Below are 27,592 nucleotides of genomic sequence, written 5' to 3'. Positions count from 1 at the left end.
ATAGAAACAATGGTTGCAACTCTGCTCTGTTTTAGGATCCAAATTCTTACATTTCATGCAGCCAACACTTGTTGAGCGCCTTACTATTTGGGGTGATAATAAAGTCCATTTTCTTGATGAAGGCTAACCTTAACCAACTGTTACCTAATATTCTCTTGCTAATGCTCTCGTAAACTAGGTAGTGCTCCTTAAATAACTAAAGCCACTAGTAGGGACCCATGGTTACATTTTCAAAATATTGCTTCATTTAAATCCACAGTCCAGTAGTTTGGCCTGATCTGAAAGTGACCCTGTTGTACTCTTAGAAAAATCTGGTAATTAAGAGTGCCACAGAACATGTTTGGTTCTAGAATATCGAGGTTTGTGTCATCTCTGAATTGCTTGTACTCCTGAAGTGACAAAACTGATGCCAAATGAGCATATGTTTCTTTCCTGTGTTTACGAAAAGAGTGTTGATTCAGAACTCTGGATTTTAAGATAACTTTGCAGGAAACATCATTGACATTCTTTCATAACCTAGCACATCACAAGATTTTTTCCTCCCACTGGCTCTGTCACAGAGATGGTCTTCCAGATTGCAATATTATTATAGGAGATTCCCAAATATTTAATGTAAATATCTCCCATCATTAATGTTTTAATGTCATCACTTTAAAACTGTCTATTGAAGAGGGTAATTAAACCCTTAAGACAAAATTTTCATCTTTCCGTGGTTGATATTAATAAGAAAACAATATATAGAATTCCTTGAAGTCGTCTAATTTTGCCTTCTCTTCTAAACATTGTTAATGGCAGTGAAACTTCCTACCCTAATCAGAAACATTTCCTCTGAAATACTTAGTACCAGTAGTAACTATTACTTGCTTATTCTCTCTCCCTTGCCTATACTGTAAGCCCCTTGAGAGTAGAGACCATATCTATTTTTGTCACTGTATATATAGCATAATACAGTGCTTGGAACACAGTAGGTATTTGATAAACACTAACCAGATCGCCAGGTTAATGAGTGACTCAAGCTACTCTCATCTGCAACATTAATTGGAATTTATTATAAAGGGAGCAAAACAGAGAACTTCAGCTTGCCTTATCTGTTGGTATAAGCAAAATAGTTTTGAGTCTTTTTTTTTGACTTTAAGGTTATATATAATGAGCAATATCCCTAGGCCCCTCTAGTTTATATCTGCTCAGGTCCTGAGAAAAGCCAACAAGCTGTTACTGAAATTATCCACATGGTGTGGTCTTTTCAAGTCTTTGGTTTAACTTCTACCACTGGAGTATTCATCATGGTGCATACATCTATCTAACCCAATAGATATTATCATAAGGGTCAATAATAATCATAGTGGCGAATAGTTTTCAACCTGATATTTCATCCAAGGACAACTTCTTATTCTCCTCCTGTTTTCTCCTTTTAAGAGCATCTACCAAACTATTTACTGAAGAACTAATAAAAATTGAGAAAATAGATGAAACCTTTGGCTCAGTACTGATTAATTAAGGTTATCCCTTTAACTTACACAATTTCTGCTCAAATCAAAGAAAGCTGCTTTTTAAAATTTGTATGTGCAGCTGTACTGAACATACAAATTAGGTTCTTTAATTCTTAAATTAGGTTGCCACCTTGTTCCTATCTACACAGACCCCATTGGATCCAAGCAAACCAGTCTGGAAATAGGCAATAGACCATACTCTGATCAACTTTGAAAATGCTAGCATAAGAGTTTTTTCAAACCCTAGTGAGCAATTGATTCAAAACTTACTGTTCATTTCTTTTAATATATCAGGAGCTTTTCTCAACAATTTTGGATAAGTAAACATTTAACGAAGTCTAAGATGACAGTGTGGAAAACTTGCTGTGAGCAGCGTTCTGCGTGCTCGCAGAGATGTTCAAGTTCAATTTGTAGGTTCTCTTAGCTTTTGAGTTTAATTTCATGTGACTGATACTAGAGTAGCTTTATGATTCTGTCTTTAGCCCACGTAAGACTACAGATTTGCCTACATTTTAAATATTGCTATCTGACAAATTAGTACATCTCTAAGGAATTTAAATTTAAAAATGCAGAAAGGCACATGTCACCCTAATATCACTATTCTAATTGTATAAGAAGCAGAAATCTGTCTCTCACCCTACTGCCACCCTTCTTAACCAGCATTTCCTTGCTACTCTTCCTTCTAGTCTTTCAGTAGTTATATGGAGAAACATATATACAATGGGAAAATGCTATCTATTCTGCTTTAAGCAAGGAGCTATAATGACATGACTACTTTAGTCAATAGCTGCCTTTTACAAGTTCCTTTAGTCGCTCACGTTTCAAATATTATTATACTTACATAAGTTTTTATAAAACTGACATTATGGGAATTCTTTTTCTAGGGTCTTAGAATGAAAGTTATAAGACATAATGGCCTTTGATTTTTTTTTTTAAGCCACCTTTAGGACATGTTGTTTATTTGAAGTTTGAGGGTCACCAAGCATCATAGCTTGGCAAGATGGGATAACCTTGAATCTGACAGTTGAGATGGTTAGACCTTAACCTTTCAGTTAAAAGGCTTTGTTTCCAAAAGATTAACCAAGTAATTAAATGAAAGAAACCGGCAGTTTTGAATCACTCAAAATGGCAAGTTCATGCAACTATCATACTACAAAGCTATCTGACTCTTTGGTACCACGACTCCATACACAGATTTGTCACCACCCCGACCTCTCCACCATTGCTCAAAACCTCAGAGTCTTCTCAGCACCGTCTAGAAAAAATAGAGTTCTGTTAACCCACCCTAATCCAGTCTGACCTACTTTTCAACCTTTTCCCATCGTATAACCCAGCACGGGTTTGGTATTCTAGCCAAGATTACATAAATATTCTTTTCCCATTGCTATCAACTCCTCTTTCCCAAAAGTATTTTCTGGCTAACGCCCATTCCACCTATCTGAAGAACTAGATTAATTCTCTCTTTTGCCTGTATTGTTCTAAAACAAAGACATTAAGAGCATAGATATTAGACTCATGTGACTTTCAGGGGGTTGATTAACTTCTGTACTTCAGCTTCCACTCTTGTCAGAAAGGGATGAAGATACCTTCTTTTTTTTTTTTTTTTAAATCTTCATCCTTCCTGTTTTTAAATTTATTCATTTATTTATTCATTTATGGCTGCGTTGGGTCTTCGTTTCTGTGCAAGGGCTTTCTCTAGTTGCAGCAAGCGGGGGCCACTCTTCATCGCGGTGCGCGGGCCTCTCACTGTCGCGGCCTCTCTTGTTGCGGAGCACAGGCTCCAGACGCGCAGGCTCAGTAGTTGCGGCTCACGGGCCCAGTTGCTCCGTGGCATGTGGGATCTTCCCGGACCGGGGCTCGAACCCGTGTCCCCTGCATTGGCAGGCAGATTCTCAACCACTGCGCCACAAGGGAAGCCCAAAGATACCTTCTTATAGGACTAAATGAGAGAGACATAGCATCACACCTGGACTATAATAAACATTCAATAAATTTAACTTTTAAAACGTTGGTATTCCTTCTGTGTTTCTTAAAAAACTATTTCTTTTTGAATTTTATTTAATATATTTTTTTATACAGCAGGTTCTTATTAGTTATCCATTTTATACATATTGGTGTATATATGTCAATCCCAATCTCCCAATTCATCACACCACCCCCCCTAAAAAAACTATTAAAGCCATCCCCAACCCTGAACTCCCAACCCGCTTTACTCTACTCTCTTTTTCCAGAGCATCTGTCACCTTCTTAAAGACTATAATCCATTTATGGCTTTCCCCTGCTAGAGTGTAAACCCTATAAGGGAATAGATCTTTATTTTGCTCACTGACATATCCCAAGCGCTAGAAGAGTGCCTGGCACATAGTAGGGATGTAGATTTATTACATGAATTAACTTGATGGCACTGACCACTGGCATTCAGGGGCTAACTTTGTTTCCAGTCTCTAAATCGTAATGGCTTTGAGCAGGGATCAGTCACTAAACCCCATATACTCTCAGCAACGTATGAAAAAAAGCTGCCCGTATTTGAAGGCCTTTTTAATTTTCTATTAGCATGGCTTCAGAGCAGACTCTAGGGTAGCCAGTGATTTACCATCTGTGGAGTCACACTGACTGAGCACAGTGTGAGACAGATGACATGCTCTTAAGAGTCAACAGGGGTGGGGACTTCCCTGGCGGTGCAGTGGTTAAGAATCCACCTGCCAATGCAGGGGACACGGGTTTGAGCCCTGGTCCGGGAAGATCCCACATGCTGCAGAGCAACTAAGCCTGTGCGCCACAACTGCTGAGCCTGCATGCCACAACTACTGAAGCCTGTGTGCCTAGAGCCCATGCTCTGCAACGAGAAGCCACCGCAATGAGAAGCCCGTGCACCGCAACTAAGAGCAGACCCAGCTCTCTGCAACTAGAGAATGCCCGCGCACAGCAACGAAGTCCCCATGCAGCCAAATAAATAAATAAATAAATTTATAAAAAAAAAAAAAAAAAAGGAAAGAGTCAACCGAGGTGGCATTTGACTCTTCAGGGATTTCTTAGGTGGAGGTGCAAATGTAGAATGAAATTTCAGTTAGAGAACCTCAACACTGGAGAGAATGACCATGAGAAAGAAATTTTATTCATATCCTACTTGTGATAATTAGTCCTGAAAGTAAAACTTGCTTATCTTGGAGAGACTGAGAAAGCATGTTAGTGTTGTTTCTCTCACTGTTTTCTTTGGTGGAACTCATTGTCTACACACTTCTATAGTTTAAGGATTACATTCTGTTTTTTAAAGGCATTACAACTATATTACAAACTACTATATGTAAAATAGATAAACAACAAGGTCCTACTGTAGAGCACAGGGAACTATATTCAATATCCTGTAATAATCCATACTGGAAAAGAAAAAAAAAACATTAAAACTGTAAACATATTCCTAACTTCAAGTTTTACTGCAGTAGAAGGCATCGTTGAGTTATAGAAAAGCTTGATCATTACTTTTGTAAGGATTTGTTTTAACCTCCTGGTCCATAATATTGAGTCTTTTTAATAAAGATTGGATTAGGAACTTAATAGTGGCTTTCAAAGACTTGTCTTTGCACAGGGCTATAGAGTTCAGCTAAGGAAACAAATGATCTAATTGCATTCTCTGATGCTAAAAATGCCTACATAATAAAACTAGAAAATAGCAGATGCCACTGTGGAGTGAATCTAAATCTTCAAGGACCAACCGAAGTTCCTTTTATTTAATGACCATATATAATAGGGATCGTAAAGAGAAGCTACAAATGAAGTCCTTATCTAATCACTTATATCCATTCATGTTTTCCTCAAGTATTTAAATGTCAATTACTTAGCAGACACAGAATTTTGCAACAGGTCATCAATGGTTCAGAGAACAGATGAGATTGCTCTAAAAGCTAATGAAACCGCTTGCTTAAATATTACATTTTTTATGAATCAAGTAAATTTCCTTCACAGTGAATCATTGATGTTGGCATTCCTGTGTAGACTAATCAGAAACCTTTTTGTAGTTGAATATAAATATGACATCTCATAATAGGCCAGGAGGTCTCAGTGCAAGCCCAGCAAAGTGGCCGGCAGTAATGAACCATGCCTACTAGTTCATCTCATGCTAAAACTGTAGACCCATGTGGCACCCCCATGATTTGTCATCTTAAGAAGGCAATGAAACCCAACAGGGATGGTGTACATGCAGCAGGCCTGGGAGAAGGAAGAATTCTCCCTTCATCTGCTTATTCTGGGAAAGTCTCCTCATAGTAAGTCACATTTTTGACCAATCGCTTGCCCTAAAGCCAAGCCTTGACCATTAGGTGATACTTGTGACTGTGAGTGCTAGGCAGGTTATAAATAAGAACAATGCAAAGGGCAAATACTCGACACAATTTCTTTTTTTTTTTTAAATTTTACTGAAGTATAGTTGATTTACAATGTTGTGTTAATTTCTTACAGTTTCTAGCCAAAGCTCTGAGAACTAGAAAACAGACACACTTCACAGGCTTTTAGTGCAACTGTTAGACAATACCGTATTCTCACTATTAACTTAAGTCTAATTCATTTAACGGGGAAGGAGTAGAGAGTTAACCAGCATTAGACTCACACTAACACTATTTGCAGCTGGAGATGATTTTGAATAACACATTTTAAAAGACACAGACATAGATCTAATAAATGAGCCTTTACAGTCCAAAAAGCCAGAGAAACTAGATTGTCCAAGTATATAAATTTATCATTTCAAATCTGTTAAGCTCGTTGGGAAGTAGCAATTCTTTTGTCTCTATATGAATTGATGGTTTATTTAGTTAATGCATTTATTGCCTTTTAAAATACCCAAACTGAGTTGTTTATCAGGCTACCAGTGTAGGTTTATAGGAAACAGCACACTGCATTGAATATTACTTCATGTAAATATGAAGTTAAGACACTGATTACTTCTTCAATCTTGCAAAATAATATCTAGGTCAAACGTAAAAAAAAAAAAAAAATTATGTTGGACCTGGGGAAGAAGAATATCATTTTTCTAGACTCCTCAAAGTCATTGGTTAATGCCACCCGAGGAACTTATCTTTAAAAAAAGAGAAAAATAGTAAATGAAATATTCAAGACTTGAGCCTTTGAAAATGGTGTATAATGACATAACCAGGGCAATTTTCTTAGATACCTTGTTTTTATGCAGCTGGTACAAATTTGATTTTTTTTCCCCTTTCTCCCAGCTCTGGAATGATTTTAATATTAGAAGAAATGACTTAAGAACACAATCCAGTGGAATATATATGTTAGAAAATCTTCAAAGTCTCTCTTTAAATTCCAGAATAAACTTTTCGAAATCTGTACAGATTAAGGTGATACTTGAGATCTTTCTTTGTGTTCTTTGATTATTACAACCAAGAAAGAAAATCAGTAAGCTGTATCTTCATTTTCTAAGAACTCTTAACTTGGTGCTCTGAAACACCACCTCCATTTTAACTTTATTTGTAGAATCACTTAAATGATTGCCAAAGGTGGAATAGAAATTGACTTCCTGAAAGCTTCTTTAGATTAATAATGGTTAATGTTTGGAATCATATAGGGGTGGCTTTTTCCCAAAGGCTTTAGTAGATACAAGGTTCCCTGAATTACTCTTCCAAACTTGCCAATTGTATGTCATGATCCCTAAGGTAGATGTCTAGACATGTTTGTGGAAGGGAGGACCAGTTAATGGTGATGACTTACATGATTGTAACAGGTATAATTTTGGTTGCATTCTCATGAATTTATGTATAGAATTCATGAAACAAAACCTGTCTCACCTCCTTAGACTTTATAAGCGAAAGTCTGGTATTAAGTGGTAGGTTTTTTTTTTTCTTGTAATTGGAACTACCTGTGCTCCTCTACCTCTGCAGTGAATGAACCATATACAGATATTTCGATAAACTAGAACACTTTGTTACATTCATTGTTCAATGTAGTTGCTTCAACTGCAAAGCAATTAAAATCCCAAATCTGTTTCATTTAACATGAGTTAATGTGCTGCCATATAGAATTTTTCCATCCCTCAGTTTAAAAATGCACTGACTTATCCCCATGTGTTTATTTGGTCCAATTCAGGGGTTCCCAACCCCCAGCCGCGGACTGGTACCAGTTTGCAGCCTGTTAGGAACGGGGCCACACAGCAGGAGGTGAGTGGCTGGCAAGCGAGCCACGCTTCATCTGCTGCTCCCCATCACTCATTACCACCTGGACCGTCTCCCACCCCCCATCCCCCGCACTCCATGGAAAAATTGTCTTCCACAAAACCAGTCCCTGGTGCCAGAAAGGTTGGGGACCGCTGCAATACCATTTCCCAAAAGATGAGAGAATAATGATGGCGTGTGAACCTTAGTTCAAGTTCAAGGATGCTTGTGCATTTCCACCACTTTGTCCATCTCACTCTGCAGTAGCTTTTTTTTTTTTTTTTTTTTTTTTTTGGCTGCGTGGCATGCAGGATCTTAGTTCTCCAACCAGGGATGGAACCTGTGCCCCCTGCAGTTGGAAGCATGGAGTCTTATCCACCGGACTGCCAGGAAAGTCCCATGCAGCAGCTTCTTAGAGTATTTGTGTGCACACAAGTTCAAAGCAGGTGGGCTAGCTATTTCAGACCATTTTTGGAACCTGTCTCCTAAATTTTTAGCACTTGAGTAGAATTAATATATCACCACAAGAAGCAAGAAAACAAGTTGGCAGACTCGCCTTTCTCCTTGTCTAACAGAATCTGCAATTACCTGGGGATTTCTTATCTGTTAACTTATCTAATTTGGCCAGCAACCAAGAAGTAAGCAAATGAGCCTATATGCTTATTTCTTCTGGATGAGTTCCCCTGGCCTTTTAGATAGCATTCTGGAGACTTCCTAACCTTCAGCATGATAGAGCACTGGTGTCCGGTGCGGGGAGAGGGCTGGTTATCAAGTTCCTGGTTCTCTGTAAACCTGAAATTCAACAAATAAGTAGAAAGTCCCTTTTTATTTTTATTATTTTTAAAAATATTTACTTATTTATTTATTTGTTTGGCTGCATTGAGTCTTAGTTGCGGCACACAGGATCTTTGTTGCGGAACGCAGGCTTCTCTCTAGTTTTGGTGCTCTGGGCTCCAGAGCGTGTGAGCTCAGTAGTTGCAGCACGCTGGCTTAGTTGCCTCACGGCATGTGGGATCTCAGTTCCCCAACCAGGGATCTAACCTGTGTCCCTTGCATTGGAAGGTAAATTCTCAACCACTGGGCCACCAGGGAAGTCCCCCTTTTTATTTTTAAATGACTCCTTTTTCCTTCATCTTGTTTGAAAACAACCAAGTCTTCTCTAAGGGAAATCAGCTAAATCATGAAGAAGATATCCTTTGACTCGTATATTGAATTATGTTTTGGCTTCTGTTTTTCTCTGTGGATTTCACTATAGTAACAAATTAACCAGGTGATTCAATCTATGGTTTTTATTAGTAGGTTTTTCTCAGAGATTTGCATTCTTTCCTGTTTCTCCTCCTTAGGGCAGTTTACACTAATCACTTTGAAGTAGCGTCTTTCTCAGACTACAATAAAAGTTCATTTTTAAACGGTTAATAAAAAAATCCTTAAAGTGATAGTTAATATATTCAGCACACAGGTAACAGTAAGTGTTTAAAAAAAAAAAACAAAAAACTGTTCTTATCTATGGGGTTAGCAGGCCCATTGTCATTCTTGGAGATGAAGCCCAAATGCCCTGTTGGCTGTAGATATCTTGCCCAACTAGAAGAGATCGTGTCAGACGTGGAAATAGGAGCCAGTGGCAAAGTCTCTCATGGAAGGTTAATGCCAACTCTAAGGGTAGATTGAACACTAAAACAAAGGGCATATTCTACTGAAAAGGCCACTCAGAACCAGAGATAACATATTAGAATCAAATAACTTAAACTCATCTTATGTTGGGTCTACATAGGTATAAGAACTTTTTTCATGGTTTTGGTCTATGTACAGAAATGTAACAAAAAAGAAGTCTTGACTGTCTACACACACTTACTACATACACCTCAGTTTGACTACTCTGTGCAGGTGTTACAAGGCAGCTGGATTCTTCTTCCTTTAAACTCTCCAAAATACAGCACACCTCTGAAACGTGAGTTACAGAAAGATACAGAAACACTCAAGCCATGGCTTTGAAGATTATATGAACGTGGGGCTCTGCCTAGGAATGGAAACCACGGTGGAATTTAATATAATTCAGCCAGGTTATTAAAGAAGAAACTAAATATCAAGCAGTGTTTCTTGCACTGGTTTTCTGAAGAGGGAAAGTTTAAGATGACCCGCCTGCTTTTAAAATGGCCTGATATGGTATATCATAAAATAATTCTACTAGTGTATGTAAATGTTTGTTTATAGCTTAATGTTTAAAATACAAGTGCCTTATTGTATAGTACAGAAAACTATACTCAGTAATTTTTAATAACCTATAAGGAAAAAGAATCTGAAAAAGAGTATATATATATATATATATATATATATATATATATATAAACTGAATCACTGTGCTATACACCTGAAACTAACACCACATTGTAAATCAATTATACTTCAATAAAAAATAAAGTAAAATAAAAAGAAATGCACACATACATGCATCAAAAGATATGTAGTAGAATGTTCATAGAAGCACTGTTCATCACAGCTCCAAAGTGGACAAAATTTGTGGTGTATTCATACAATGAGATATATGGCAATGATAATGAACAACATACAAGGCTGGAACTTCATAAATATTATGTTGAATAAAATAAACCAGACACAGAAGCAAAAAAAATTTTTAAGGAAATAAATAAGATGCAGGTGCTTCTAAATAACGTGCTTTCTTGAGCTCTTCTAATATCCACGTGGACTTTCAAGATGACTATTGTAATGGCACTCAAGTAGAAAGTGGAACATGTTTAACAGTTAAGAGGGCTTTCCTGGTGGCACAGTGGTTGAGAATCTGCCTGCCAATGCAGGGGACACGGGTTCGAGCCCTGGTCTGGGAAGATCCCACATGCCGCGGAGCAACTAGGCCCGGGAGCCACAACTACTGAGCCTGCGCGTCTGGAGCCTGTGCTCCGCAACAAGAGAGGCCACGATAGTGAGAGGCCTGCGCACTGCGATGAAGAGTGGCCCCCGCTCGCCGCAACTAGAGAAAGCCCTCACACAGAAACGAAGACGCAACACAGCCAAAAATAAATAAATAAATTAATTAATTAAAAACAAACAAACAAAAAAACCAGTTAAGATTTACATGTGCAAGCATCATAGGTGAAATCACAGAGGGGCTCAAATGAATAAACCGTGTATTCTGAAGTCCACGTGCTAGGTGTGCTACATGGCTGGGCTGATGTCATTCAGGTTATTTCATTTGGGAACGAGAAAGCACAACTTGATACTGTGCATTCTAGGAAACAAACTGCTAAGATTCATTTGTATGATTTATTTAAAAACTAGCTTGGAATTAGGAAGAGGGGTGAGTTTTGGTAGAAGTATGTTAAAGTAACTTGGGAAGGATAGACATGAAAACAGTGAACTATTTGCTGGTCAGCTGAGTAAGTATACATAGATATGAGGGAAGATTATTGAAGGAGGTAGGAATAGTGTCAGTGTATTGGCCTAGAAATCAAATGTGCAATGACAGTCCTTTTCCCTCACTCTGATTCATTAGTATTTTGACTACATTTTCCTGTAAGGTACAAGCATAATATCCACTGTACATTTAGATGCCAAATTCAAAGTAAAAATCATGTGTTTTTGTGTTTTTGTATCATAATGCTTCTCAAATTATTGCCCCAGAGGCCCTGCAATAGAAAAATTCCAGAGGCTTCCATGTTAGTAGTTTTGGTTTGTTTATTTTTTTAATTTAAAACCCTAAAATATTTCATATAAATTGTTCAGTCCTTAGAATACTCTCTTCCCTTGCCTTTAGGATGGGAGGGAAGCAGAATGGAGTATAGTGTCCCACTTTACCATCTAATAGTACAAAATAGAGTTCTTCTAAACTCAGATTTTAAAACTGGTTTATTCCATTCACCCATTCTGGTTATCTATGAACGTTTAGCTTTTTAGAATCTTATTCCTTCCACTTGCTTTTTTGGTATACTTTCTGGTTACTATCACTTCATAACTAGACCAGACTCGGCGAGGACCCACTTCTGTCACTGTCAGCATGTGTTCCCAGCGTTATGACCACCCAGTGTGAGCTACTGTGCTACCACTAAACCATGATGGCTTTTGTCCACTGAAGCAAGTGCTCTGGTGACTGAGGCAGGTGCTGCTCTCTCTGGTCCTGCAGTGGTGACCCAAGGTAGGGGGAGAAGTGCTCTGCAGAGTTCCATCATGTCCCCACAGGCCCTCTAGTCACACAGCTCGTTCAGTGTGCTCATACATATCACCCACCAGCCAGGGTACTGAGGCCTGCCCAAAGTGCCAACATATCTTCTTGGCTGGGTTAGATGGGAACCCTGACCTTTGAGCCCAGGTCTTGAGTCTAGACGTTTTGTCTTCTACCCGTTCCTCAGACATAAGGAGTTTTCCCACCCCTCCCTGCCATCCCCGCCCACACACACCACCCCATGTTGGACCACTTCAATCCACTGGCCATTTCCCAGAAATGTCTTGGCTTGGTATACAAATTTACCCACTAGATCGTCAGCTATCTCTGAGCCTAAAGCTCAAGGTGTATGGGGAAGAGCAGCCTTTGTCAAGCCTCTCCCACCCCCTCAAAAGCCATATTATCCTTTCCCCCAGAACAACGGATTCCTAATAACCTTTCCTCAGAATTAATGGGAATCACTCCTAGCTCCTTCCATAGGTGACTTGGTATCTCACTAATAGAAAGAGAAGCAGCTAATAAGGTAGTTCAAGATGGTACTTAATATTATGAACTTCACTCAAGGATGCAGTCATTACCTTACCAATCTCTCTTCCCCACATAGCTCCTGAGGGACAAGTGAAAAAAGGACAATAGCAACAGATAAGGAACAAATACCACATCGTTAGGGAGATCAGGGCCCAATAACCACCAAATGCAGAGCTCTGGTAAATCTAGGTTGAAGCACACTGCACACTAGACCAGAAATCCCCCATTCTCTTTTCCATGTCAAGTTGCACCCGCTACATCACCCTGCCCAACTCACTCAAGATACACAGAGCACATGTACCATAGCCTAGTTGAGCCATGTCCAAATGGTCCCTGGTGTCAGGGTTACCACAGCCTACCCCAAATGATCCAATGCTAGGAATGTAAAGCAGTGGCACAAACATGATTTTCAAATCTCCAAAGTATCAATGTCACTTCCTTCCCTTTGTAGAAGGGAGCTAAAGGATAAAGTTGGATTTCAGTTTTCCTATTCTGTTCAGTCTAAGCTAGAGGAAGTCATACTCAAGAACTGGGGTAGAATGATTGGCTGAGATGTTAAAGTTGAGATGGGTATACTCTCTCATGTCAATTAATCCAACCCCAAGCTTCATGTGTCTGTATTCACAAAAATTCCACACAGCCCAACGACCGCAGAGATATTCCAACAGTACTTTCTCTCTTAGAGTTTGATTAAGTGTAAGGAGGGTTTCTAGAATCAGTCTGCTATGCTTTTGTTCATACAAGCATATTAACTTGTGCCCAGCTTGCCAAGAGGCTAGAGCATACTCTAATTGTGAATCTACACATTCTACTTTTTCTAACCCTAGTAAAGTGTTAAAAATAAGTCATTGCACTGAAACAACTAAGTAATGTGATTGCAAAATTGATTGCAAACCATACTTCAGTTAGACTAGTGAGCTATTTTTAGACATTTCTAGTGAATTTGTTGCATTGCCCAGTCTAGAGAATGGGCCTTCATTCAGATAACATTAAGCTCCTTCTTAAAGCCTTAAACTCTCCCAAACACTTTTATTATGATGACTATTCTTTAGGCCCTGTTAGGAGATACTCCTAATACAAAGTTATTTTAAAAACAAAATGGGTGGAGGTGAGTACAAAATTAGGAGAGGTCATAATGAGTCAAGAATATTGGAAGTTGCCAACTCAAGAACTCAAACTTCCTATTGTGCTTTAAAAAAAACAAAAACAAACAAACAAAAACACTGGAAGGCCAAGCACTGAATAGTAGAGAATGTACTGAAATAATGTGAATTCTTTGATCTGTGGGTTGCATCTCAAACCTAGCCAAATACTTTCTTCCAAGCAGCCAAATTAACATTAATGAGCCAGTTTGACCAAACAGAACTCCAGCTACATAGGCAAAAGAGAATCCAGTGACAATGTATCATTAGACCACATAAAATCCTTTTTCTGTTTTGGTTCAGAAAATATCTATGAAATTCCATGTCCAAACTATTCTGCTAAATTATCCTGTTGTTTGCTTGGTATATCTACTAAATGGGAGGTGTTCTTGGTTCAGTCTCTATATCACGGGCCTTGTACAGCCTTCTTAAAAAATAGTTTTAAAAAAAGCTGACTCATACAATCTCTAGAAATAAGACACTAGAGTCTCATTTTAGGATCTAGATTTCTCCTGGTACCAACTCTTATCCACAACCAGCTGTTTAACAGTTAGACAAGTTATATACTCTTTCTTGCCCTCAGTTTCCTAATCTTTATAATGAAAGGGTGTGACCAAATTATTCCCTAGGTTTCTTCCAGCTCAGTAGTTTAACCCACTTGGTATTTCTTTAATGGCACAAAGGATTATGGAAATTAGACTACTGTACCTCAAAGTTGTCAGTACATTAGAATCATCTGCGAATCTTGAAAATATATTGGTGCCTGCGTCTCTTCCTTCATAGATTCTGAGCTAATGGATCTGGGTGTGACATGGACTTCAGTGTCTTAAGAGCTCCACATAAAATTCCCCAGAGGATGTGAGGTAGACCTTCTAAACTGCCAGTGGTAATGACGTAGGCTTGGATTTGACTCGGGATTCATTAGAACAGGCCTCTCTGGGTAACTTAGAGTAGTTTTTATTCCCACAGTCCTGTTCCTGTCAGAACCTACCTTCTAGAGTCACAGAAGCCAGAGTTGGACAGGATGTGGCTCTAACAGTGTTTCTCCTTACTAGCTGTTCACCTATTGGCCCCGCTTGTTCTAAAATCGTTTAAACACTTGCTGTGGAAGAGCAATGCCGGCTACAACACAAGACCGCATACACGGCACATAGTGTCCGTGAAACCTAGCTGTGACTTAATCACAGCTGCCATTTGTTGAGCGCTTTCTGGATGCGAGGCACTGAGGTCTCTACATCAGTTCTTACTGATTTTTATAACAACTCTGCAAACCATATTCCCATTTTACAGGTGAAGAAATGAATATTAGATAAGTTGCCTCAAGCCACTGCGCTAGAAAGTAGTGAAAGTATGTAAGACTTCCAAGCCTGAACTCTGAGCTGCTATACTATCTCACCTCTACCCAGAATTAACTGTGTGAGGAACTCTTAACTCTGGTCTGACTTGATTCCAAAGATAGGGGAAAATTTTCTGGTTCAGAGCTTTATAGGTCCTATCAGTCGTGCAGCATCCTTCCTAGGGGTTAACAGCAATGATATGTGCTCTCTGTAAATGCATAACTAGTGTATACCTCCTTGACTTAGGCATGTTTTGTTCCTGAGGCCCCTACAGCAGTGTCAGCATTTACAAGAAAATCTCGTAAGGACTCCTTTTCAGTGTGTGTTAACATAGTCTTATTTCCCCAGTTAAATAGGCTGCAAAAATCTTACTGTCTACTCAACTTGGCCTTTACAGAGAAGAATAAACCTGCCTAAAAGCATAGAAAGTCAAGCAGTTAAAGGAGAATAGCTTTACATCAAATACCAGAAACTTGGCTGCATCATTTCTGGCAAGGTCCCTTATTCTCAAAAGGCTACTTTGAAGATAGTGATGAAGGCTGTTTGCTGCCCTCTTGGACCCCGAGATCTTCCCTAGAGGTTAATATTTCACATGTCCTAGTTCATTAGCTCAGCTGAGACAGACATAAAGTTCCAAAGGACAAGAAAGCACATTTCTGACCTGTACAAAGTGCTGGACACTAGCAAAGACATTTACGTTGCTTTGTTCTTGATTCTCCTTAACTCCCTTTCCTGTGTCTATTTTACGTGGCTCTTTCCGGAAAGTTAATTGATACGTTAAAGTCAATGGGATTATGACTTTGAAACCAGCTGAAAAAATACAGGTTAAAAATCAGTGGAATTAAAAAAAAAAAAAAAAAAGGTAAGTGCAGCAGCACATATAGTAGGAAAGGGAACACAGATCACATTCAGTTTGAGCCCAGCGATTTATTAGTGATTGATCTTGTGTTACCGAGTCCATTTCAGTATTCATAAAATAGATACATATTCTATTCCATAGAGCTGCCAGGGTAAGTGTTTTAAGGACTTGGTAGGTTAGGTGTTTGTACCATTCCCCTTAACATTAAAAACAAGTCCTCTACCATTTGTGGAATGGGGCTACCGTTCAATAAGTTCTTAACTCAAGTTATTCCTTTTACCAGCATTGAGACTGACCAAGAAAATATCTCTCTGCTCAGGATAATAGGTAAAAAGATAGACTTGGAGGGAGGTGGCAAACATGTGTCATGATATTGCTTCAGAACCCTGTAATCATTAATTAGAATCATTGCTGATACCAATACACTCCTATTGGTGGAAAAGGTAAGGAGGAATAAGGAGGCACCAGCCAAGTTTGTCCCTACACAAATTTGTCCCTATTCTGAGTATTGCAAGGTTCTAAATACTTGCATGAATCACTTTAAGTGCTAAATAAACTATAGCAGATTGTTTTCTAGTGCAAAGGACATAGTCATCTGAAGATGACTCACACAGTCTTCTGGTATACATTTCTCAGAGCCTTCTCAGAAACCAAAAAAAAGTGTTGCAAAATCTCTCCTGGTCATCTGATTCTTGTGCCATGGAAAGGGGAAGTCCCCACATGGTTTGTATTAAGTCCAAAATCCAAGTTAGATATCTTCACTCAAATGAAGCTAATTTTATTGACTCAGCATAGTTTCCTTTACAACTTGCTATTCTATATTAGGCCTTAAAAAGTAGTCAAAAGTATACAGTAACTTTAGACCCTCATCTGTTTTCAGATGTATCTTCTTATTTCTCTTCTCAATCTTCTAAAGAAGGAAACAGACCTAAGAACTAGAAAAGCAAACCAGCTAGGTTTAGATGGGTAGCTGTTCGTGTGACCTTTTGTATATGTTTTTGAACTTTAATTAGTAATCCCTCTTTTATGATAACATCCCTTGTGTGTGTGTTTCCTGATTAATTTTTGGTCCTTGGTCAGAAGAGTCCCTGGGACTAAACCCAGTGAATGAGGATTATACTTGCTGGTTGTCCTACACCCACTTGTTCCCCTTTATTAAAAAATTTCTTAGCTTGGGCTTCCCTGGTGGCGCAGTGGTTGAGAATCTGCCTGCCAGCGCAGGGGACACGGATTCGAGCCCTGGTCCGGGAAGATCCCACATGCCGCGGAGCAACTAGGCTCGTGAGCCACAACTACTGAGCCTGCGCGTCTGGAGCCTGTGCTCCGCAACAAGAGAGGCCGCGACAGTGAGAGGCCCGCGCACCGCGATGAAGAGTGGCCCCCACTTGCCGCAACTAGAGAAAGCCCTCGCACAGAAACGAAGACCCAACACAGCCAAAAATAAATAAATAAATAAATAAATAAATAAATAAATAAATAAATAAATAAATAAATAAATTTATTTTTTAAAAAATCCCTTAGCTTAATGCAATCTAGACACTTTCTTCAGCAATGCCTAGGATTGGGAAAGCAGTCACGGGAAAAGGTAGGGCATCTTTTGGCCCCCAGGTCCCTTTTTCACGCCCAAAGCCTTTCCAAAAATCAGTTCATTATAAAACCTGCTAAAGGTTTTATGAGCACAGCTGACAATTCTGTAACATTGTTGGAAGGATTATGCATTTGAATTTTAAACATTGGATTTAAGTTAATTATTCCTATGGAGGGACCTAAGTCTGGAAGCAAGACTTCTTCTGTCTACCACATGTCAGATGGTAACTTGGACATTTGGGAAGTCTGTTCTCTTCAAACCTGTGGAGAAAGGAGAATGTTTATCACTCTGGTATACACATAACTGGATGTACATTTTTGTTAAAATTTTTCGATAAACTTTAATGGTTCTTTGTAAGGGGATTTATCTTTGAGTCTTGGAGCCTATGGGCAGAATCTACCTTCCAATCATTTCAGGGAGCATAGATACCTTTTAAATTGTATGGCCTACAATGGAGACCTGTCCTTGGCTATTACAACCCACCATACACATCCTTTTTCTTCGAGGAATATGGGAAGATGCTAAAGGAACCTTTTCTCCCTACTTTTTTCTCCCTTGCCCCTTGTAACTGCTCATTCCCAACAATGAAAGGATATAGTCAAAAGATACCAAGTACCTTAAAATAATCCCAGTGCTGTGAAATGTTGTACTTCAGTATCTAACAAGAGAAATTTTTTGCTGTAAAACCAAGGTAGCACCACTCACTTTAGAGCTCTTCCATTCTGGCCCTGTCTGCCGACACCAGATTTGATGCTGGTTTTGAGTTATAAGGTTGTTACATCTTGTATCACTTTTATGACTAAACCACACACCACCATTCCCTCTCCCAAGCCCCCTCAAAGTGCTCTGTGGCACTTATCAAATTCCTTTAAAATATCTCACTTTAGTATAAAACTTCCCATGTTTAATGAGCTAAGTCTTTTCTTGTCAGAAATAATATCCTGCAGAAAAGTATGGTATCAGCTTCAAAGGTGGGCAACAAACTCTTATGCCAGGTTACTTTCCAGCCAGAATTGGAGGGGAGGAAGGGAAAGTCTTCAGGGACAAATAGGTAACTGGGATGGGCAGGAAAATGGGGGAAAAGGGAGCTATGCTAATTTGAAAAGGGAAGGAGTCAAAACCAAAATGTTTTCTAAAAGAAATGAGAAGTATTGGGGTTTCTATCCAAGAATGAAAGGAAAGGATGTTGAAGATAAGTAGGGGTAAAATATTTGAGTCTCATATATAAAGTGAAAAAGTCTCAATCTTTGTCCTAAATGCAAGGGGAGCCCCAAGATTAAGTAGGAAAGCTTTCAATGTTATTCTCAAATTTAGGGGGCTTCATCATTTAACAACAAAAATCCGGATTATCCCAATTCAATAAACACGAGCCATGCACTGGAGCTTCAGGGTTGTCATGGGAGCAAAAAATGGTGGGAAAAGGGCTCTCAAAGAGGTGTAGGTATCTGATGCATGCAGTCGGATACCCCCAAAAGGATGAAAGCAAAGTAATTGGATTTGGTCAAGAGAGTCATTAGCAGCTGAAGTTGACTTCCTGCGACTAACGTTAAGATGAACGGTCCTTTGAGGGGAAGCGGATGTGAAAAGGTGGAGGGTAAGTGCCCATCAATTTTAGATGTTTAGATCATAAGATGATAACTGGAGGACTACAGGGTCACACGGAAGTGTTTTCCTTATTTCTAAGATGAGATGAGCAACTAATAAAGGAAAGGGCCCACTGGGGAGAAGGTGAGGATGCAGGAGGATGAATGTTGATGCGCCTCCTTAGAGCAGAGCTTATCTCACCTCCTGATATTGTTAATGTGGGTAAATATCCTCTTGATTTGGAATACATTCTCTGAAATTAAGAAGAGTATTATTGGCTTCCTGAAATTAGAAGAGTATGGATATGACTAAGAGATTTATCATGTTGTCAGGAAATAAATCTTGGAACCATGAAACCAACCAAGGCACACAAAATAGAGGTGTTGTATTAGTTTCCAAGGGCTGCCATAACAAATTACGAATAACTGGGTCACTTGAAACAACAGAAATATATTCTCTCACAGTCTTGGAGGCCAGAAGCCCCCAAATCAAAATGTCATTGGAGTTCATTCCTTCTGGAGGCTCTGAGGGAGAACTCATTCCATGCCTTGCTCTTAGCACCTGGTGGACATTGGCCGTCCTTGGCGTTCCTGATTTGTAGATGTATCAATCCCATCTCTACCTCTGTCTTCATATCACTTCCTCCATGTGTCTCTGTGTCTCAAACCTCCCTTTGCCTTTCTTTTATACTGACATTTGTTACAGAATTTAGGACCCTCCCTAAATCTAGGATGATCCCATCTCAAGAGCCTTAACTTAAAGACAATTGAAAATACCCTTTTCTCAGATAAGGTCACATACAAAGGTTCATGCGTTAGGACTTGGATGTATCTTTTTTGGGGGGAGGTGAGGGGCACTCTAAGTATATAATAGAGCATCTCTGTAGCTAGCATGAGGCTTCCCATGTGAGACTCATCAGTGTAGTGTTTAAGGAACTCTGGCTTGGGGCCAGACAGCCTGGGTTGGAGACCTGGTTTCAACTTAGCAGCTGTGTTGTTTAAAACCTCTGTGCCTTGGCTTTCCCTCTGGAAGAGTGAAATAATACTGTATCATAATACTCATAGGGTCACCATGAATGTTCTGCAGTTAATACAGTTAAAGGGCTAATAGTGCCTGGCCCCCAAATAAATCTTGAGTAAATAAGGCTTTGAGTCCCCTATAGTCTTCACCTGTAAATAGACTGTCTCCCCAGCCACCTACCAGTCAGGTGTCTTTGGGCAAAATCAACCACTAATGGGACTTCCCTGGTGGTCCAGTTGGTAAGACTCCGTGCTCCCAATTCAGGTAGCCCAGGTTCGATCCCTGGTCGGGAAGCTAGGTCCTGCATGTGTGCTGAAACTAAGAGTCTGCATGCCACAACTAAGAAGCCCGTGTGCCACAACGAAGATCCCACGTGCTGCAACAAAGACCTGGCACAGCCAAAATGAATAAATAAATATTTAAAAAAAAATTTTTTTTTTAATTTTTAATAAAAAAAATTAACTACTAAATCTTCAAATGAAATAATTCAGATAACATTAATCATACATAGATTTGTGTAATTGTGTATGTATGTATTTTAAAAGACTATTAAGATTATAAAAAATGAAGAGAGCTTTTGGGAGTGGGACGAGTGTACCATCCCATGCATGGTCTTCACAGGATTACACCACCATGAGTGGCTTTTCTTTGCTTTAGTCTTCAGTTCTCATAGAAAGTTAACCTTCCCTGGCGCTCTCAGGAGGTGTGTAGAAATTTTCACTCCTGGGAGGTGAAAGAACCTTTTGAAATGTTAGTCGACTTCTGTGTGCTAGCAATGACTTTACTTTTTTCTTTTTGTTTTACCTACTGTGACACATAGGGGAGCTTTATGGAGCACATACCAAAGTGTTCTGAGGATAGTAATACTAAATAATAGCACAAAACATGTACAATGAGACACCCCATAAATCCATTCTTTCCCTGATATGTGCTTTAGTGTCAAAAAATGGATGGCTTTTATTTATTTATTTATTTGGTTGCACTGGGTGTTAGTTGTGGCAGGCAGGCTCCTTAGTTGTGGCATGTGGACTCTTAGTTGCGGCATGCATATGGGATCTAGTTCCCTGACCAGGGATCGAACCTGGGCCCCCTGCATTGGGAGCGTGGAGTCTTATCCACTGCACCACCAGGGAAGTCCTGGATGGCTTTTAAAATATAGTGCTTAGATAGCTCTGGAGATCATATGCAGAATCTTAATATTTAAAAAATATTTATCTATGAATAAGATAAAATTCATAACTCTCCTCATCACTCTCTATATAGTTACATGATTTTTTGAGGAACCATAATTTATAATGCCCAATTTCAGATGCCAGTTGCAATCTTCTCAGTTCAGCATTCAATTTATTTAAACTTTCCTGTGAAAACTTATTCATCTACGTGTGACACGTTTTGATCCCTATCTTTAATACTACATTTTTATGCCAAAGTGCCAATATGAATTTCTTAGCTAGATAATAACATTATTTTTTAAATTTTGTTGAGATATAGTTGATTTACAATATTATATGTTTCAGATGTACAACAGAGTGATTCACAGTTTTTAAAGATTATACTCCATTTATAGTTATTATAAAATATTGGCTATATTCCCCATGCTGTACAATATATCCTTGTAGCTTTTTTATTTTATACATAGTATCAATAGTTTGTACCTATAATCACATTAAATGTTATCAGATATCAACTACTTAAAGAAAAATCTGGTAAATACCCTCTTTGTATTTTGGAAACTACAAAGGAAACAGTCCTACCCACTCCCCTGCTGTCAGAGTTCAGTCTAACAGGGAAGAAAGAACAAAATGAGTCTGAAGAACTACGCTCACAAATCACTGGTTGTGGGCCTATTAGGACATAAAGTCTGGGTTTGCTATGTTATGATCTCATTGTGCCTCTAAACTCTGCCCACAGGTGTCTGCAGCAGGTTATGTTTGTTTGAGACGTCTCCATTGGGGATCGCTGGGTGTCACTAAGTGTCTGCTGGTGCTGGAGTTGGCTGTCTGCCTTCTTGCCATGTCTAACGAAGCAGAAACGAGTGCAACTAATGGTCAGCCTGACCAACAGGCCGCACCAAAGGCACCATCAAAGAAGGAAAAGAAGAAAGGTATGGAGAAGTCCTCTTGAGGCCAATGAGGGGAGCTAGTGGTGGTTACCAGTGATGAAGTGTGACGTTCAAGGCAAAGTAAGAGCTGGCCCTTGCCTTAATTCAATCTCAGCCAAGTGTCAACTTTTCCTAAACAAGAAAGTAAGACTTTGGCAGAGGAGATTGGTTCGATCCATATACGATAAGACGTATCTCTGAACTCTGTGGTTGCACCAATTTGGGTCCTGCTGGGAAGCTTTCATACATCTTGTTCAGTTGGGAAATGCAACTATTAAGTATTACATGGTTATCTTTCAGTAACCTATATACCACTTTGCTTTACTGAAGTAGCTGTTTTATAAAAATCAAGATCTTTATTTTATGAGACCCTCTTCTTTTGACCTGAAGTACCACTAAAAAGTGTCAGCATCCTTAAATCATTCATAGTTTGAGAATATGCCGTGATTTCCTTGCCTTTCATGTCCACGCTTTAGAAATGGGAATGAGAAGAGAAGCAGAAGAAGTTATAAAGATGGATAATTATCTTAGTTATTTCCAAGGGAATTTACCCACAATTCTCTTCCGCTTTATTGACAGTTCAAAAATGCTAGTAAATTGTGCAGTGGCTTATTTTCCTTTCATTAAAAAAATAAGTATTATCCTCCTTATATTCATTTTAAAAAATATTTTAAAAACTATGCTGAAGAATATCCCCCAATCCCATCTCACATATTCCCGTAAGTTTCCCATAACTCAGCCCATTCTGCATCTTTAAGAGTTTATTTTCTCTCTGCCCCAATGCCATACACAGTTGTACACAGTGTGATTTTTTTACTCAAAGGAAGTAAGGATAAGGGTAGAATATTGCATATTTGATCAATTGTAGATAATCAAGATATTTACTACTCAGATTTTTAGATCCTGGAGTATATTTGGTCATACCTGGGGCTGATATTTCAATAGATTTATAAACTTTATCCTCTATTTCTTTCTTTTCTCAGGCACTGAAAAGACAGATGAATATCTTTTGGCCAGATTCAAAGGTGATGGTGTGAAATACAAGGCCAAGCTAATCGGCATTGATGATGTGCCCGATGCAAGAGGGGATAAAATGAGCCAAGATTCTATGATGAAACTAAAGGTAAAGGGGAAAAGCATACTTTGTCTATATCTTAAGCAAATATGCAACAGAGGAAATGATATTAGAAGTTTGTTTTTAACCTATATCTCAATTATTTGAAAGAAAAACTTTTCTAATCACGTAATTGATCCAGCAGTGCTGCATTTTATGAGAAGCCATGAGTTTGTTTGCATATTTTGAGTGCTGTCTAGAGACCTGATTTAATCAAGTGTAGCAGGACCCTAGATGCCTTTTCCTTTGAGCAGACCAAATTTCTGAGCCTGGAGGTATTCAGGTAAAATTCAGGAGTCGGCTTCGAAACTGGTGTTCTTTAGTGTTAGCCCTTTCGTTTTTTTAAATTTTTAAATTCTAATACTGCCATGCTGTGAAACTAATTAAGGAAGTAATACTCATTAAATAAGACAAGGCCTAGAAGGAACATCTTTGAATATGTTTGAAGATCTTCTGGTCCAGTCTTCTTGTCTTTGCCAATGACTATTCGGAGGCCAAGGGAATGAGGACTTGTCCAAGTTCACAGAGCTAACTAGTAATTGCCTGGATCAATGTCTTCTATTTCATTCTGCTGTCTCTTATGAAAGATGCCTAATTCTTTCATAGATGGTAAACCAAGCTGAAAACAAAGCTGATTGCCTTTTAAAATTTTAGAATCAGAAGCATCATAGGGTTCTTTTAACTAGATTTTTCTTGTTTTCCCAATTTCATCAGGGAATGGCGGCAGCTGCTCGGTCTCAGGGACAACACAAACAAAGGATCTGGGTCAACATTTCTCTTTCTGGAATAAAAATCATTGATGAGAAAACTGGGGTAAGAATTCGCTTTCACTGACACCTTTCTGACCACCTGAGTCTGACAAATAATTTGTGACATGAATTTCAGCTCCCCTTTTCCCTTTTCAAACTTCTGTAGGGAAAAAAAAAAAATTACATATTACTGCACTTCTCCAGAAGTAACAGGCAAAAAACAGATAGGGTAGGAGGTGAGGAGTCAAGATACTTTACTTTGAAACTTATTTCCTATAATAGATGTGAACCTCAAGTCTGTAAGTCTAACCTAAACACCGGTATGCCATAGATATCAGTTAGGTATTTTTTGGACCAAGATATACAGCACGATATCAATCCTAACCACTGGTTTGTGATGCTATCATAGATCTATGTATGGGTCTCATTTTAATATAAGGTCACGGGTGAACTTACTGGCTAACCAAACATAGAATACTATCTGAAACACATCTTCCTTTTTTTCTCCTTCTCTCTTTTCCCTTCCTCCTTACCCCATGGATGTAACCTTGCTTATTTTTTGTGGTTGCTCTTATTCTATCACATGAACAGTCTTGCTTATTTTTTGTTTGTTTGTTTGTTTGGGCCTTATCAAAAGCTATTATACTTTAAGTCTTCTGGGACTTTTTTCCCTCTACTCAATATAACATCATCAGATTCATCTGCTTAAAATGTTTTTCATTGCTGCACAATAGTTTATTGTATCAGGATACAGTGGGAAGACCTCAAGTTACTATTCAGCCCTTCCTAGAGATTCCCATTATCTAATATGCAAAATCCATTGGTCAAACTTAGGGCCCTGGAACCCTGGTACATGCTCACCCACCCTGCTGTCTTCATGCACTGCTGTCTCCACTGTCCCTTATCTTTTGACTCTTGTTTTCACAAGCCTGCCAGAGAATGGTGGCAGGTTTCCCACACAAGCATTCTCTCACTCCCAAACCTCCTAAGATGCCCAATCTAAACTTTTCAGTGGTCTTAGTTTCTTGGAAACAAAAGCCAAGACACATTCTGAGCATCTACAAATATCCCTGAAGAGTTGAGCCCTACCATCTACTTGAAAGGGTCAAGAGAAAGGGGAACGGGGAATACAGGGGAAAGCACTGCTAAACCAATAAGCCCTGCCACATGAAACTCCTGTATGATGACGTGGACATCTATGTGATGTTGACAAATACTTGATGACAGAATTTGGTGACTTCCAGAATGTATTGGGGGTAATTGTCCCAATAATACTTAGGAGGGTTCTCTGGCCAGTCTGAGCCAGTCAGAGGATCCTTGTGAACACTCCTGTAGCTTAGTTATGCTATTCACTTGAGTTTGTTGAGTTGAGAAAGTAGACCTCCTTGGAATGCTTTAGAGGTTATATGTTCCATCTTCGCTTTAGAAATTCTTGGTCTCCTAATCCTCAGTCCTTCCTTGCGATGTGGCATCATGTCCTTGGGATAGAGAGAATCAAGTATAGATATTTTAAGAAGGATCATTCTTTCTATTTCTGTTTTCTACTCTTTGTTGTTAGATTTTTTGTTTTGTTTTGTTTTCCCCTTTTGAGCCCTTCCTAGTAACAATAAATGTAGCAGTAGCCTTCAACCAGGAGTGAAAAAATCTTCAAATGTTTTAGCCTTTTCATATATGCCTTGGTATCTGATGCTTAGTTGTGCTCCAGATAGAATCTACAAATAGATTCTAGTTTTCTCAATACACCATTTTTGATGTTCCTTTCTTAGGTAATAGAACATGAACATCCAGTAAATAAGATTTCTTTCATTGCCCGTGATGTGACAGACAACCGAGCATTTGGTTATGTGTGTGGAGGAGAAGGCCAACACCAGTTTTTTGCCATAAAAACAGGGCAACAGGTAAGCTCTAAGCCTTGAGGTATACCTAGAGGGGGACTTGAATATAAGAGTGTGTGTCTTTCAACTAGAGAGCTTGCTAGAAACAATTGGATGTAGGAGGACTAAACAGTACCTCAGAGGACGATTATCTTTAATTGGTCTAAGGAATCTTCTTTAAATGTCATTGATACCCATGTAGTGTGTGGCACAAGCATTGTTAGAATGGACTTTCTCATAAGATCATTGCTGATTTTAGAACGATAGTCAATTATTCCCAGAAATCTTCAAAGGACTTGGAAAATTATCATTGTGCTTCTTGTTTTATCTAAGTATTTTATGTATCTGAGGGTTGGGATGGGAGTGGTGGTGATCTTCCACAAACCAGGGGAGGGTAGGAAAGAGCTTTAAGAGAAAGGAAGAAAACACTACTAATCAGAACTGATGGGGGACAAAGGGAAGAAAATAGTAAGATTGAAATACTGATAAAGATGCTTTCTCTTGCTTCAGGCTGAGCCACTAGTTGTTGATCTTAAAGACCTTTTCCAAGTTATCTATAATGTAAAGAAAAAGGAAGAAGAAAAGAAAAAGGCAAGTACTATCTAATACAGGCTCTATTAGACTTAAGACAACATTCAAGACCATGTCTGAACATTATGTGAACACATGGCCTGCCTGAAGTGTTGGCGTCTATGTGGCTCTTCAAAGTATAGAAAGTGATATATTTTTTGTTCTTCCCAATAGGGCAATGTTTGGATGTTATAGTTAGGCCCTTCTGATTTCTAGTGCCTGACTCTTGTATTTTCTCCCTATAAACTTCACATTGATTCCAGGGCTACCAAGCCAATAACTATTCAAATCCAGTTTTGATATGAAAAGGGGAGGAGAATGTAGGGCAGAAATAATATGCAAGACTCTCTCTTGCTTTCTGCTTGTGAACCCATAGCTATATTTATTCCTTTACTTAGTTCTCTTTAACTATAATTTACTAAGATCACTGAATTTGTGTCTTTCTTTTTAGATGGAAGAAGCCAACAAAGCAGTAGAGGTAAAACAGCATCTTTACTTCTTGTGAATTGCACGTGTGATGTGTATAAGCCCTTGTTTGCCACCTGCCCAAGCAGGCTTCCCTCCTAGTTTTATTACTATGTGTTCATGACCCCTCTGGTCATAGAAGATGTACAGTTGAATGATTAGTGCCAAAATCTTAACTTCTTAGCAAGCCAATACACTAGGAAATTAAACTGTGTGGGGAAAACTCACCAACTAAACCTTTAATATTTGCCATCTTTTCAGAATGGGAGTGAGGCCCTAATGAGTCTTGATGACCAAGCTTGCAAACTGAAATTGGTACGTATGTGCTTTTTTATGATTCTTACTTACCTGAACACGGGATTTACTTCCTAAAGATGTTGCTAATACCAAATCTGTATTGAATCTGTATGAAAATCCAATTGCGACAACTCTTTCCCTAACTGTTAGTATAACATTTATGTCAATATACAAAGTGATCTTTTTAGTAAACGCTTCTGAATCTAATCCAAATACTTTTTTAAAAGTGTACATCAGATGGATTTGTTTGGGGACTTGTCTACACTTCCTGACCTAAATAACCTAATATCAAATCTGTATTAGTTAAGTGAAAATCCAATTGTGACAACTGTTTTCCTAAACTTTAGTTTAGGAAACAATTACAACAATATACAAAATAATCTTTTTTAATAGACACATCTGAATCTAATCAAAATACTTTTTTAAGGGTGTTGACCAGATGGATTTGTTTGGGGACATGTCTACACCTCCTGACCTAAGTAGTCCAACAGTAAGTGTCTGTTTTTAAATTTGCAATGTAATGGAAATGACATCTATAACTCAAA

At 38.8% G+C, this 27,592-nt stretch overlaps 1 protein-coding gene across 10 annotated transcripts in view; it reads left to right on the top strand.

Moving 5' to 3' along the window:
• The window catches only part of DAB2 (DAB adaptor protein 2), a 335,672-nt gene that overhangs the window by 291,725 nt on the left and 16,355 nt on the right, over nucleotides 1–27,592 (top strand). For 7 of the 10 annotated variants that reach the window (XM_059916290.1, XM_059916289.1, XM_059916288.1 and 4 more), the window contains exons 2-9: nucleotides 21,789–21,981; nucleotides 22,962–23,101; nucleotides 23,807–23,905; nucleotides 25,608–25,739; nucleotides 26,226–26,306; nucleotides 26,737–26,763; nucleotides 27,012–27,065; nucleotides 27,475–27,537. In XM_059916290.1, the coding sequence (XP_059772273.1) occupies nucleotides 21,891–21,981; nucleotides 22,962–23,101; nucleotides 23,807–23,905; nucleotides 25,608–25,739; nucleotides 26,226–26,306; nucleotides 26,737–26,763; nucleotides 27,012–27,065; nucleotides 27,475–27,537 (687 nt within the window). In that variant the 5' untranslated portion in view covers nucleotides 21,789–21,890. The remainder of the gene's footprint in view (nucleotides 1–21,788; nucleotides 21,982–22,961; nucleotides 23,102–23,806; nucleotides 23,906–25,607; nucleotides 25,740–26,225; nucleotides 26,307–26,736; nucleotides 26,764–27,011; nucleotides 27,066–27,474; nucleotides 27,538–27,592) is intronic. The other 3 variants (XM_059916293.1, XM_059916297.1, XM_059916294.1) reach the window with 1 other exon arrangement.

Source organism: Balaenoptera ricei, chromosome 3 (genome assembly GCF_028023285.1).
Source record: "Balaenoptera ricei isolate mBalRic1 chromosome 3, mBalRic1.hap2, whole genome shotgun sequence".
Classification (NCBI taxonomy): Eukaryota; Metazoa; Chordata; class Mammalia; order Artiodactyla; family Balaenopteridae; genus Balaenoptera; species Balaenoptera ricei.
Note: the sequence above shows the minus strand (reverse complement) of the source record. Positions and strands in the feature narration are given on the sequence as shown.